General features: G+C 43.2%; 1 protein-coding gene across 4 annotated transcripts in view; it reads left to right on the top strand.

Moving 5' to 3' along the window:
* aarsd1 (alanyl-tRNA synthetase domain containing 1) overlaps nucleotides 1–5,906 on the top strand; it is a 32,299-nt gene extending 26,393 nt beyond the window's left edge. For all 4 annotated transcript variants that reach the window (XM_078424526.1, XM_078424524.1, XM_078424527.1 and 1 more), the window contains 2 exons: nucleotides 786–880; nucleotides 1,925–5,906. In XM_078424526.1, the coding sequence (XP_078280652.1) occupies nucleotides 786–880; nucleotides 1,925–2,063 (234 nt within the window). In that variant the 3' untranslated portion in view covers nucleotides 2,064–5,906. The remainder of the gene's footprint in view (nucleotides 1–785; nucleotides 881–1,924) is intronic.
* The last annotated feature ends 7,389 nt before the right edge of the window (nucleotides 5,907–13,295 follow it).

The raw sequence follows: 13,295 nt of genomic DNA, 5'->3' as shown, positions 1-13,295 counted from the left end.
CCATTCCCTCTATAGATGCTGCCTGACCCGCTGAGTTACTCTACTAAGCTCAAGATCCCAACATCTGCAGCGCTTGTGCCTGCTGTTGAAACAGTGCTCCTAGACCACGTGAGATGGTGATCTCCAAGTTCCCATTTGACAGAACATACTTCTCTTCTATTGGTGGCACAGTTGAAGAATAAATTGCGTTTGGCAGTTCCAATAAACATATTCTTTCACAGTTCTTGTCACAGAACTCCAAACTTTAAATTTTCTGGTCCTGATTCATTCGACATATTAAAGATTAATATTAAAGATTACACCAGTGCTAAATCAGTAAGGCTACTCTGCATTGGGGAGTAGAACTATGTCACACCATTGTAACTCTTCGCCAAATCAAATCAAAAAGAGAGACTCAAGGAACTGCAAGTGGTGAAATTTTGAGCAAAACACCATGAGCTGGAGGACTCCAACAGGCCAGGCAGCATCTGGGGAGGGAGCAGTCAAACAACATTTGGTCCTTTCTTCCAACTCAAAAATAAGTTATGGACCCAAAACATAATTTGTCCATTCCCTTCGCAGATGCTGTCTGAAGCACTGAGTTACTCCAGCATTTTGTGTGTTGAAAGCAAATTGAGTTGTTGGACCAAACTAATTTTTTTTTCACATAAAATTCTCCTAAAACTGAGAAGTAAACAGATGCCAAATCCAAAAGCAGAACATGATTTTGTGGCTCAGTGTGCAAAAGAGATTCACTTTTAAGTACACTTGAAAGATCACTGCTGTTTATTGTATTTTATCTTCAGGTCGTGCTACTGTTCCTAACAGTTGGAGATGAAAAAGGTGCAGGATTATTCCTGTTAGCAGGTCAAGTGGATGCTGTTGAAGCATTAGGGGCAAAGTAAGACATTATTGCCTGATTTCTTTGTGTTGAGTTAACTTGGAAAATGGCTACTTTAAACATTGCAAACTGTTTACGCTGCACTTTGCTCGTTTATCAAATGATGCCAAAAATGTCTCATCACCTAATTTTGCAGAAGAAAGAACATTCTGTAACTGGGTACAGCAAATATGGGCATTTTGCTAGTTGCACCAGACTTTCTCAGTACTCAAGTAATTAAACCTTTCTGATCTTCTCTGAGCATTAAAGGCAGTCATATGATATCATCAGCATTATTTCCTTCTATAGAAACAATTTTTTAATTACTCCTTAAATTCTTCTGGGGAAATGTGCAACAGTGCTAATTCCATGGGTCTGTTAAATTTAGCAGTTTTTAACCTTTTGACTAAAGAACGTGGGAGTCAGCAAGAAGCAAAGGAATAGGAGGCAACTAATTTTATTTTTTTAACCGGATGGCAGAATTGTTATTTCTAAATAACCTTACAAACCGTACCTTACCTTATGAAAGGTAGGAAAGGCTCAGAAACATATGGGACTAACTGAGATGGGGCATCTTGGTTGGCATGGACGGGTTGGACTGAAGGACCTGTTCTGTCCTGTATGACTTAAAGCGTATGGTTTAAAGCTCATGTTTCAATATCGCACAACATTGGCAAATAGTGATTAGAAGTATGATTAGAAGCCTGTCCTTTTGCATTGCCTAGTGGAGACTTGGTTCTCCTTTTAAGGAATTGAAACTGATACATCATTCCAGTAAATTATTTAGAATTGGCCGTGGGGTGAGGAGGTGGGGGAGGCTGGAGTTTCTATCTCCATTAGGTTATGAATTAAGAGGGAGAGAATGAAATGGAGAAAAGGTGGGGAAAGATTATCAACACAAACTGTATCTATCATAAACTGTCCTCCATGTAGTGAACACAGAGTTGTGAGACACTTTGTTTATCTGGGGAAAGTACTTATTAGAAAAGAGTGACAGCATGATTTTAATGAACTTGTTCCTGGCTGATGAGTTAATAGGTACTTTGGTTTGGTTTTCAAATGCAGAGTTGCTGAAATCCTTGATGGAAAAGGTGCTGGAAAACAGGGTCGATATCAGGGGAAAGTAAACAAGATGAGCAAGCGGCCAGCAGTGGAAGCCCTCCTGCAGCAATACGTGTGCAAGTCGGACACAAAAGAGGAGTGAATTTACACACTGGGCATTGTTGTAAATTTAAATGTAGCGTATTTTAGGTTTATTTTAAAATTTCCTCTTCATAGCCATGCTTGTAAATTTGATGTTAGTACTAAATTGGCCCTGGCGGCAAGTGAGGTTACCTTGGGACAGTGCTGTCTCCTCCCTGGCCCTGGATTCAGGCCTTGTTTACACTGTAATTACCGGTCAATGTGGCATGAACTTGCCTTTGCACCAGAAATACAATGCGAATGAGTGTATCTGCAATCAGTCCATTCACCGCTGAACAAAAGCGTTTAATCTTGATTTCTGGTGCAGTAAATAAAATGTTTCTTTCACATGGTGAAACTGGAATTGTTTTGTTTTACACTTTAACTGTGAGGAAATTTTGTTCAGCACTGCACATATTTCTGAAATATTCCCTTTAAATGAAAAATGACTGTGGTAACAGCATATTTGATCCATCGTGTTCTCCGATACCCTCTGCCTGTATCCAGTCTGATCTGTGTGGGACTCCAAACCCTTATTCATATCGCGTATGAGAAGCTTTTTGGAGTTTTGAATAGCCATGTTTTTAATATTTTCTAGGTTGTTCTCCAGTAATATGATGCTGACTGTTCTAATATAATTTTGAGCCCAATATTTATTTCTGTATAGCTAACATCATGCTGCTAATAATAGTATTTCTAAACACTTATGGTCCTATTTACAACCAGAATTCAATTTTAAAGGATGGACGAGCAGAATGTCTGTTGACAGTAACATTATCTGTTAGCTTTAGACTTCACCACGTGGAGATAGGAAAGATTACACATGGAAATGACGAGGGAGCAGAGAAAAATGAGCAATGAATTTCTTTCTTCCTGCAGCTTTATAGGCCCAATAAGGCAAAAAACAGGCAATAAACATACAATAATCAATAATGCAATAAATTAATAATGGGCAATAATCATGTTTAAGAAACATTTGCAACTTTTAAGAAACATTTGCAACATATAAGAAAGATATCGACAGGAACATGGATAGGGTAAAAAAGCAGGCAGGTGGGATTAGTTTAGATGGGGCATGTTGGTCGGTGTGGCCAAGTTGTCCAAGGGGCCTGTTTCCATGCTCCGTGCCTCTGACTCCATGAGTAATACTCTGTAATAGTGAATAGTGCAAACCAAACTGATGCAACCAAAACAAGATAGGTCATAGTTGCTGAGGTGCAACACTGTCTGTATTCAGTGTAACATCTCAATCTCTCGCACTGCTTTACATGTTTTTCCTTCCATTTAATACCCATGGCTCCAGTAACAAAATACATTTGAGTACTTTCTAGAACGGTTCTTACTTGTCTTTGATATACTCTACACCTTTATTTATCTGTGAGATACGGGTGTCATTGCAACGGCAGTTTAAAATGTCCATCTTATCTACTTTTGAGAAGGCACGATGAGTTACAGGAAACAATGCTGAAGAAGGATCCTGTTGGCGCCATCAGCGATGGCAGCTTCGCCAACAGTCTGTCCGTTTTTCCTCTTTTTTGTTATTCTTTGTATGTTTTAAAGGTTTGTGTTAATGATCTCTGGTTTGTTTTATGTGGGGGGTGGGGGAGGATCGGGGGAAACTGTTTTTCAATCTCTTACCTTGCCGGCGATGCGATTGTTTTCCGGATCGTATCTCCAGGCGCTCTGCGGCCTAACATCGTGGAGCTGGCGGCCTCGCTCGAGACTGACTTTGAGCCCCACTGCAGGGCCGTGGACTTACCATCAGAGCGTGCGATCCCTTGCCTGGGATAGACGTTCCAACTGCGGCCTGCGGACTTTAACATCGAGGAGCCAGCAATCTCGGGTAGAGACCGAGGTCGGGAGCTCCAAATTGCAGAAGGTTTTCCATCAGCCCCGACCCGAGTCCGATCGCTCGGCGCGGGGGAGCTGAGATTCACCCGACGCAGGAGGTTGATCGTCCCAACACGAGGGCCAAACGGCGCCGGCTATGGGAGTAAGATCGTCTCGTCAACGGAAGGCTCGAGGCCCCCGACTGCGGGAGAACAAAGAAGGGAAGAGATTGAACTTATTCTTGCCTTCCATCACAGTGAGGAATGTGGAGGAGTCACTGTGGTGGATGTTCATGTTAACATGTATTTTGTGTGTTCAGTTGCTTTTTATTGGTATGACTGGATGGCAAATGAAATTCCTCGTATGTTGCAAAACATACTTGGCTGATAAAGTATGATTATGATTACTACACGGAAACGTCGTCCATTTCTTCCTCAGATGCTGCCTGGCCTGCTGAGTTCCTCCAATACTTTATATTTTGCTCATAATTCCAGCATCTGAGGTTTCTTTTGTATCTAAAATAGTTTCTTGTAGATTCATAGTTTTATTGTTCCTTTGGCATTTTCAGTCCTTGCACAATATTGGACTGCTATTTGTGTTCCAATCAATGTAAGATGTTTTAAAAAAAATATTCAGTCCAGTTGGACTCCAATCTTTGGCATAACATCGTCGTCAAGTTCCAAAGTTCAGCGCCCCATAGAAATGACTGCTTTCTCCTCTTGAATTAAAGGATTAGATCATTATGCTGGCACCCGGCTGGGAAGTAGCATTTATATTTGAGTATTTGAAAGGCAAATCTTGTTCAATTGTAAGAGGCAATGTTGTTGAAAACATTTTTTAAAAATTCAATTTGCAAAATAATAGACAATGCTGGTGACCTCTAAGAATATCTGGTGTCATAAACAAAATGATTGTCCTTTTGTGCCACGATACTGCTGGAAAGGGATGACGAAACATTGAGGGTGGGAAGGAATTTTTGCTTGACTGAGTTGGTCTTGTGGGGGTAATTGTGGTTTACCCGACTGATGTAGAACTATGGTGAGTTTGTATGCTCTCCCCGTAACCTGCATGGGTTTTCTCCGAGAGCTCCAGTTTCCTCCAAAGATGTAGAGGTTTGGAGCTTAATTGGCTTGGTAAAATTGTAAATTGTCCCTAGCGTGTGTAGGAAAGTGTTAGTGTGCGGGAATCTCGGGTCAGTGTGGACTCGGTGGGCCAAGGGGCTTGTTTCCGCACTGTATCTCCAAACTAAACTAAATAAGGTACAGGACCTGTTTGTCAGATACATTCTCCAGCAAGTCCTACTTAACTAACTTGGTGGAGACTGGCAAATTATGCCACTGGAAATGAATCAAGTAATATAGCTTACTGAGGTTAGCTCATTTGGCATTTCTGAGAATTGAACTAGAAGGACAGCATTGGAAGGATTTAGGGCTTTCATCTGCTAACCATGGTCTCAGTGAATAATGGAGCAGACCCATGGGAGTTAAAGTTATTTCGTCTATTGCTTTCAGTACATTTCAATGGTAGGACAGAAAGTGAATTGAGGTTTTTGTATTGCCCATGGTACAGCCGTGGTACAAACCATGATACGGCTTGTATGTGTTGCACCTTGCAGAGTTAATGCACCATTGCTTAAATAATGACAGTGCCATTATCCTCTCCATTATTTTGACAGTAGGATATCTGACAATATCACAATATCTGGAGACACGAGGAACTGCAGACGCTGGTTTCTTGAGCAAAAACATGAAGTGCTGGAGCTAGTCAGTGGGCCAGGCCGCAGCTGTGGAGGGAATGGATGGGCGATGTTTCGGGTCGGATCTGAAAAAGGGTTCTCTCCACAGATGCTGCTCCACCTGCGGCGTAACGCCAGCATTTTGTGTCTTGATCACTCTGTGGAGCAGTCATCCACTACACCAACAGAGAAGCTGCTGGCATCACACAATATCCCTGAACTGGGATATTTGAAGATTTGTTCCATGCAGGTAATTCATTCACGTATGACCTTGCTTGTTTGTCTGCTGTCTGCATTAAATCCCATCATTCTGTGACAAAAACCAATGTGAAAGATTGTTTTTCTTTTCATTTTAACGGTGTAAGTCATTGAAACTCAATTAACGAGTGTCTTGACACTGCAGTCATTAGTGCTGCCACTTCACAGCTTCAGAGACTCAGGTTCAACCCTGACCGTGCCTTTTGCCTCATCGTTCTCTCCACAACTGACTGTTTCAGTTGAATGCTCCAGTTCCCTTCCAAAAGACAGTGGTTTATTTGGCGACTGTCAATTGGAATAGGCAGCTGGTAAAACAAGGAAGATGACGTGTATGTGAGAGAGGATAGGTTGCAGGGCAGCAGGAGAAATAAAAGTGGTAATGGGACTGCTCTACAGGGAGCTGTCATGGACCCGATGAGCCAAATGGCCTCTTTATTGTAATGAAGTAGGCCACTTTTTTGCCTTTGAGACGCACAGAATAGTCCTGTGTTAATTGTAACATTTAGGATCTAACTAATCTCATTTAAGACAGAGGATTTAAACCCCAGTGTTCTAATGCACAAAGTCCTTACACTGGAATTGTCTTTAGCACTTCCATCTGGATGGTTGATTTCAAACAATGATTATAAGTATGCCCTAACATTATTTCCAAAGCTGACAAGCTGGTTAGTTAGACATGCACGGCAGCAGATTTTGATGGGTTATCACAGACCATAGAGTTGAGGACAATCATTCTCCCCTACATGTTGAGACACAATTGACTGCAGATGCTGAAATCTTGAGCAAAACACAGTGCTGGAGGAACTCAGGCAGGTCAGGCAGCATCTGAGGAGGAAATGGACAGGTGATGTTTCGTGTCAGGACCCTTCTTCAGTACTGATGTCGGTCCCGCTGAGTTCTTGCAGCACTTTGTTTCTTGCCACTTCATATTAAGCCTGAAGCTTTTTTTCTCCACTCATCAGCATTCAAGCCAAGTTCGAATGCAGCACCCTTATTCTGGGGCAGGAAGGCCATCATATACCCAAAGCTCTGATCCACACTGTAAACAGAAACTTTTAAGTAGCACACTTTATTTGAAATCTCACGGTAATTTGGTGCGTGATACTTTGCAATCTATTTACTTTATGAACAGATAATATAAACTGGTGTGCAACATGAATGAGCAGTGACTTGCTTCACAAGCAGGTGGCAGCAGCCTTCTCCGTTGGTAGTGCTTGTGCTCAGCTGGGGAGGGATTCTGTAGAAAAAGACAAAGAGCTGGAGTAACTCAGCAGGTCAAGCAGCATCTCAAGAGAATATGGACAAGCGTTTAGGGTTCAGCCCTTCTTAAGACTCATTTTAGTTGGGGGGGGGGGGGGTGGGGGGTGAAAGAAAGCTGAGAAGGGAGTTGGGGCAGGACAAGGCCTGGCAAGTGATAGATGGAAGATAGACACAAAATGTTGGGACAGGCAGCATCTCTGGGGAGAAGGAATGGGTGATGTTTCGGGTCGAGACCCTTCTTCAGTCTCGACCCGAAACGTCACCCATTCCTTCTCCCCAGAGATGAGTTACTCCAGCATTTTGTGTCTTTGCTTTAAACCAGCATCTGGAGTTCCTTCCTACACTAGTGATAGATGGATACAAGTCTTGGGTTTTCTTCAGGTTGACCGAGATAATACACTGACTTTATTGGTAAGATGTATTTAATTGGAGACTTATTTACCCGATCCATTACAACATTGCAGTGTTGGTTTTAAATGTCTTTGTCTTGAAAGCAGTTTCGCAGCAGAACTTTACCTTTTTCACATCTCCAGCTTTTCTTTCTTCCTTGTATCTACCTCTCTGCTCCCCTGACATTCCTGACATACAGCTTTTTCCTCTGGGAGGTTAACCTGAGGTCAGTGATGAAGTATTTGTAAACAGTATATATATATCTGAACATCCTGTGGGTATATTGTCATGTTATAGAGTCCTATAATTGCAGTGTAGAAGCTAACTCATCCAAGCCAACTTATGGGACTTGTCCCAATTCATCCCATCTCCCAGCACTTGACCCATAGTCTTCTATACCTAGGTGATACAAATGCTCATCTAGTCACTTCTCAGCAACCCAGCATCAGCAACTCTAAGGCAGTGCATTCCAGGTAAAACTCTCAGGGTGAAGGTACCTCTCATATCTCCTCTGAATCTCTTCCCACTCACCTGCAAAAAGTACCCTCTAGTATTATCTACTTCTGATATGGGAAAGGTTTCCTGTTATCTACCCTATCTATACTCTACATTATTTTGTGCTCATCAGTCATGTCCATGTTACTCGTCTCTACTCCCTAGGGAATAGACTTGCCTTCTCCAATCTCTACTAACCGAACGGCTTCATCCTGGTGAATTTCTTCTGCACCCTCTCCTGTACTGCCGTACCTTCCCGTTCCTTGGTGACCAGAACATCTCTTTCACTGTTGTCCTTGTCGACTTTCACTGATGTATAACTCGTTATCACCTACACCACAACCAACAATGGACCATTGTGGGCTCCACCTTTCCTTGATCATCATTGCTGTTTGCATATCTTTCATTCATTTGTCCTATGAACCTTCTTTATCTGTTGTTTCCCTTTCCCCTGACTCTTAGTCTGAAGAAGGATCGAGACCTGAAACATCACCCATTCCTTTTCTCCAGAGAGGTTGCCTGGCCTCCTGAGTTACCCCAGCTTTTTGCGTCTATATGAATTTGACCAAATGGTGATTGAGTAGATTATTATGTACCAATGATTTTGCTGTTATTTGTAGTTCCATCGCTCGGCCATTTTTGCCTGATTAATCTGTGAGCAGCTTGTGACATTTTGATTCTGAAAGGGTTACAAATGCACGTTGTGAAATTGTTGCTGGAAGAGTATTGTTGCAAAGGCAAGATAAAGAGACAAGCCAAATAAAGAGCACTGCCACTGTTAAAAGAGTGGCAATAATGTAAAGATAAGTCAGGCATAATCATGTACGACCTGCGGTTTTAAAGCTATCGACTGTACAATGACAATGGCCAGGGGCCTATGAAGTACACGGTAGACGTTTGACCCAGGTCATTTACATTGTGGTTGTGGCTTGCATTTTTGCTTCTGAAATTTGATTCATGGAAGAATATAACATGTAGCATGTGTTGTACAGACAACCAAGAATAACTCTCTGAAAGGCACAAAATTCTGGAGTAACTCTGTGTCAGGCAGCATCTATTCCTAGAAACCTATTCCTTTCCTTCTCCCCTGAGATGCTGCCTGACCTGCTGAGTTACTCCAGCGTTTTGTGTCTATCTTTGGTGTAAATCAACATTTGCAGTTCCTTCTTGCACACGAGTAACTCTCTGTCAGCAGTCTGAGGTCTTCAGTGAGATCTGTTTAGAGTAACACACTGCGGTGGCAATGCTGTGGGAAAGTACACCGCATCATGTTGAACACAACCAACTTCAAAGTTTTAATTAAGCTCTGATTTGGAGCACAGAAATCTGCAGAGAATGATTTCACGTGGTAATTGGCCTCCTTTGTATCACTACTTCCCGTGTAATCATTCACTGCTATTAATTGGACAAGTCATACATGGTGAACAAGTCTCCTATTGTGTAACAGATAACACAACATCCTGCGATCACACTGTAAGCACGCAGCAAATGCATGCACTCTATGCACCCGCAGATCCTTGCAGGCTGCGGTTGTCATTCCTGAGGTTTGCATCTCTTGGACAGCGGGGAGACCCCGGTCAGGCAATTAGTTCTCAATGATCTGCAATCCTGCTTTTGCCGCGGAACAAAAATCCAAACCTTTTCAGAAATAGGGTAAAGTCTAAACGTCCGAAGTACAAAAAAATACAAGGACGAGAAAGCATGGCAGCTTCTGAAAGGGAAAAGGCAGGCTAAGGTTTTATTCTGAGGGGGAAAAAAGCATTTTAAACAAAATGTCGTAAATAATTTCAGCATGGCCTAGTCCCAATCCCAGTTTCCAACCACCTACAATATAGCCACTTTACAATATAGCCACTGCTACAATGCAGGGATTTTCAGGATTTTATGTTATTTCAAATATTTCAGGTATGAGTTTGCAGCACTTTCATCAGAACCGTTCTGACAAAAGGGTCTTTAATTCATGTTTCTCTTTCCACGATCGCTGCCTGAACATTTCCAGCAGTGTTTCTTTTGCTGTTTGCACTGCAGTGTTTACTCGGACTGATCTGTTGGGATCAGCTTACGAGAGTTCAATGAACTGCTGAACGTGAAGGAGACACGCGTCACAGACTCGATCAATCCGAATGTTCTCAGGGATATTACCAGTGCTGCTAACATAAAAATAGATCTACGGGTCAGCACGTACTTTTTCACTTCTTTTCGGTTTTGTCCAGTTGCAATAGCGGTGATTTCAACAGCAAAGGTTTGCAGTTTGAGCTGCTGCCATGCACATGAACACACAAACTGGGGTTAACTGCAGCGGCCTGCTGAATGTGCTGACGTGTGTTGGAATTTAAAGCAAATCCCCACATGACTAACCCAGACAGTGTCAAAGATACGACAGCTTTTTTTAGTTAAAAAAATAAACCTTAATAATAAAAAAATACAGAACATAAACTGCAAAAACTCTTAATATGCTCAGTGCCTGTACTCTCAATATTGCTGTGTCATACCCAGTAGTGTTTGTACCTTTTTTAGAGATATCACATGGAACCAAGCCCTCTGGCCCATCGAGTCCACACCAACCATCCATCACTCATTCACACTAGTTTTACGTTATCTCACTTTCCCTTTCACTCCCTACATATTTTAGAGGGTAATTAACCCACAGACTTGCTCGTCTATGGGTTGCGGTATGAATCCGGAGCACCTGGAGGAAACCCACTCGGTCACAGAAAGAGCTTGCAAACTTCGCACAGATAGCACCCAAGGTCAAGTATTGAACCCGAGTCTCGGGCGTTGTGAGGCAGCAGCACTACCAGCTGCACTACTGTGTCCTCACACCAAGCACCATTGCCACTTGTGTGGCCCCCTGGGGTGGTATCCCATCACTTGTTTGTGGGGTATCCCGACCAGACTCTCACCTCAATGTCCAGCACCACAGCTTATTTCGAAAAGAGGGAAGAAACAATACGATACGATACGATACAACTTTATCCCAGAAGGAAATTGGTCTCACACCAAAGTTAACATTCCTCCCACATGGAGCTCCCTCACCGGGTGGCGCCACCTGCAGTGGCTGCCTCGCTAACAGTCTGTCTGTCCTTTCTTCTTTTTTGTATTTTTACTATCTGTTAAAAGTATGTTTTAATGTTCCTTGGTTTGTTTTATGCGGGGGATGGGGGCGGGGGTGGTTGTGGGAAACTTTCAATCTTTTACCTCCACGGAAAAGTGATGTATCGTATCTCCGTCCCCACTGCGGCCTAACATCGAGGAGTTGGCGGCCTTTCCTGGAGACCGACGGGCGCTCCGAGCCGCGGGGGTCTGCGGGACTTTAACATCACGGAGCTCGCGATCCCTTTGCCGGGACAAAAGCTCCAACCCGCGGGGCCTGTGGACTTTAACATCGTGAAGACCGCGATCTCTGGTAAGAAGAGGCTGACTCAGGAACTCCATGCCGCGGAGAGAGTTTCAACCGCCCCGACGGTTGAAACTCTTATCGAAACATATAAGATTATTAAGGGGTTGGACACGTTAGAGGCAGGAAACATGTTCCCAATGTTGGAGGAGTCCAGAACCAGGAGCCATTGTTTAAGAATAAGGGGTAGGCCATTTAGAACGGAGATGAGGAAAAACCTTTTCAGTCAGAGAGTTGTAAATCTGTGGAATTCTCTGCCTCAGAAGGCAGTGGAGGCCAATTCTCTGAATGCATTCAAGAGAGAGTTAGATAGAGCTCTTAAGGATAGTGGAGTCAGGGGGTATGGGGAGAAGGCAGGAACGGGGTACTGATTGAGAATGATCAGCCATGATCACATTGAATGGTGGTGCTAGCTCGAAGGGCCGAATGGCCTACTCCTGCACCTATTGTCTATTGACGCGGGAGTTTCGATCATCCGGACGGGGGCTTAGATCATCGGCTGCGGGGGCTTTAATCGTCCCGACTGTGGATAGTTTGACTGCCCCGACCGTGGGAGAAAAAAAGAGGAAGACGATTGAACTTTATTGCCTTCCATCACAGAGAGGAATGTGGAATCCACTGTGGTGAATGTTTATGTTATCTTTAATGTGGTCGTGTGTCTGGTTGCTTTTCACTTAGTATGGCTGTATGGTAACTTAAATTTCACTATACTTTAATTGGTACATGTGACAATAAATCGACCTTGAAACAACACCAGCACAAAGACAAATGGGTCACACACCATAGTGGTTGTCAAACTGTGAGCATTTGCACATAACTCACTTCATTCTACAGCAATTTGTTTTCATGTTTAAGTGAACATTGTTCAGACATTTCTCAACGATGGAATAAGGCACTGGCATCAGTTTTTGGAATAGTTACCTGTCATGCCAAAGTAAACTGCCATTGGTACCAATTCAGTTCAGATTTCAAAGATACAGCACAGAAACAGGCCCTTCAGTCCACATTGTTAACCCACTTTCTCATACAGTCATTTCACATTAAGGGCGTTTTTTTTTTTTACAGAGGCCAATTAACCTACAATCCTGCACTTCTTTGTGATGTGAGAGGAAACCGGGGCCCCTGAGGAAGTCCCCATGGTTACAGGGAGAACGTGCAAACTCCACATAGACGGCACCCGAGGTCGGGATTGAACCCTGAAACTGGCGCTGTGAGGCACTGTTGGATTAGTCGGCACAGAGGACTTTCTGCAAATCTCCCCGCAAGCAGAGATGAGCTTCTGTGGATTTGATGTGTTCAGTGGAGAATGCTGATCATGTTTTCAGTGGGATTACTGAGCCTGTCTGAGAGAGAGAGAGCTCTGCTGTAGAGGGGCCCATGCACCCAGTGACAACTCCCTGGGCTTTCAGCGTAAACGAGTTCAAATTAAATAAAGACAGATGTTTGTAAAACGTTCAGAGGCCTCGGCAGAGGAGATAGGAAGCAGCCCGTTACTCTCAGCAGACATGTTAGTCAGCAGGGCGATTGAATTTCATGCCGGGTTAATGATGAGGGGAGGGAGAATACTTATGTCCCTAAAAGAGGGGGAGGTCAGGAACTCGCTGCAAGGTGGTGCAAACAAGAATTTCGTCTACCTTGATGAATTCCTGATGCATGAAGGAATAAAAAAGCAAAGCAGCTTTGAGGTTTTTTTTTGAAGATCAGGTCACTGTGGCTCAACTACTAGATTCAGAAAAAACGACTCCAGGAGAACAGCGATCTGGCACATTCTTTGCTTTTGCCACCTGCTGCTTCAAATATTTGAAATACCTCTCTTGCATGGAAATCTAAGTGCTGGTGACATCAACAAAGAACGTTCTGAAAGGATTCCAGCAGAGCAGTGATGGGAA

Source organism: Rhinoraja longicauda, chromosome 29 (assembly GCF_053455715.1).
Source record: "Rhinoraja longicauda isolate Sanriku21f chromosome 29, sRhiLon1.1, whole genome shotgun sequence".
NCBI classification, from domain to species: domain Eukaryota; kingdom Metazoa; phylum Chordata; class Chondrichthyes; order Rajiformes; family Arhynchobatidae; genus Rhinoraja; species Rhinoraja longicauda.
The sequence above is the reverse complement of the archived record's forward strand: the minus strand, read 5'-3'. Positions and strand labels throughout refer to the sequence as shown.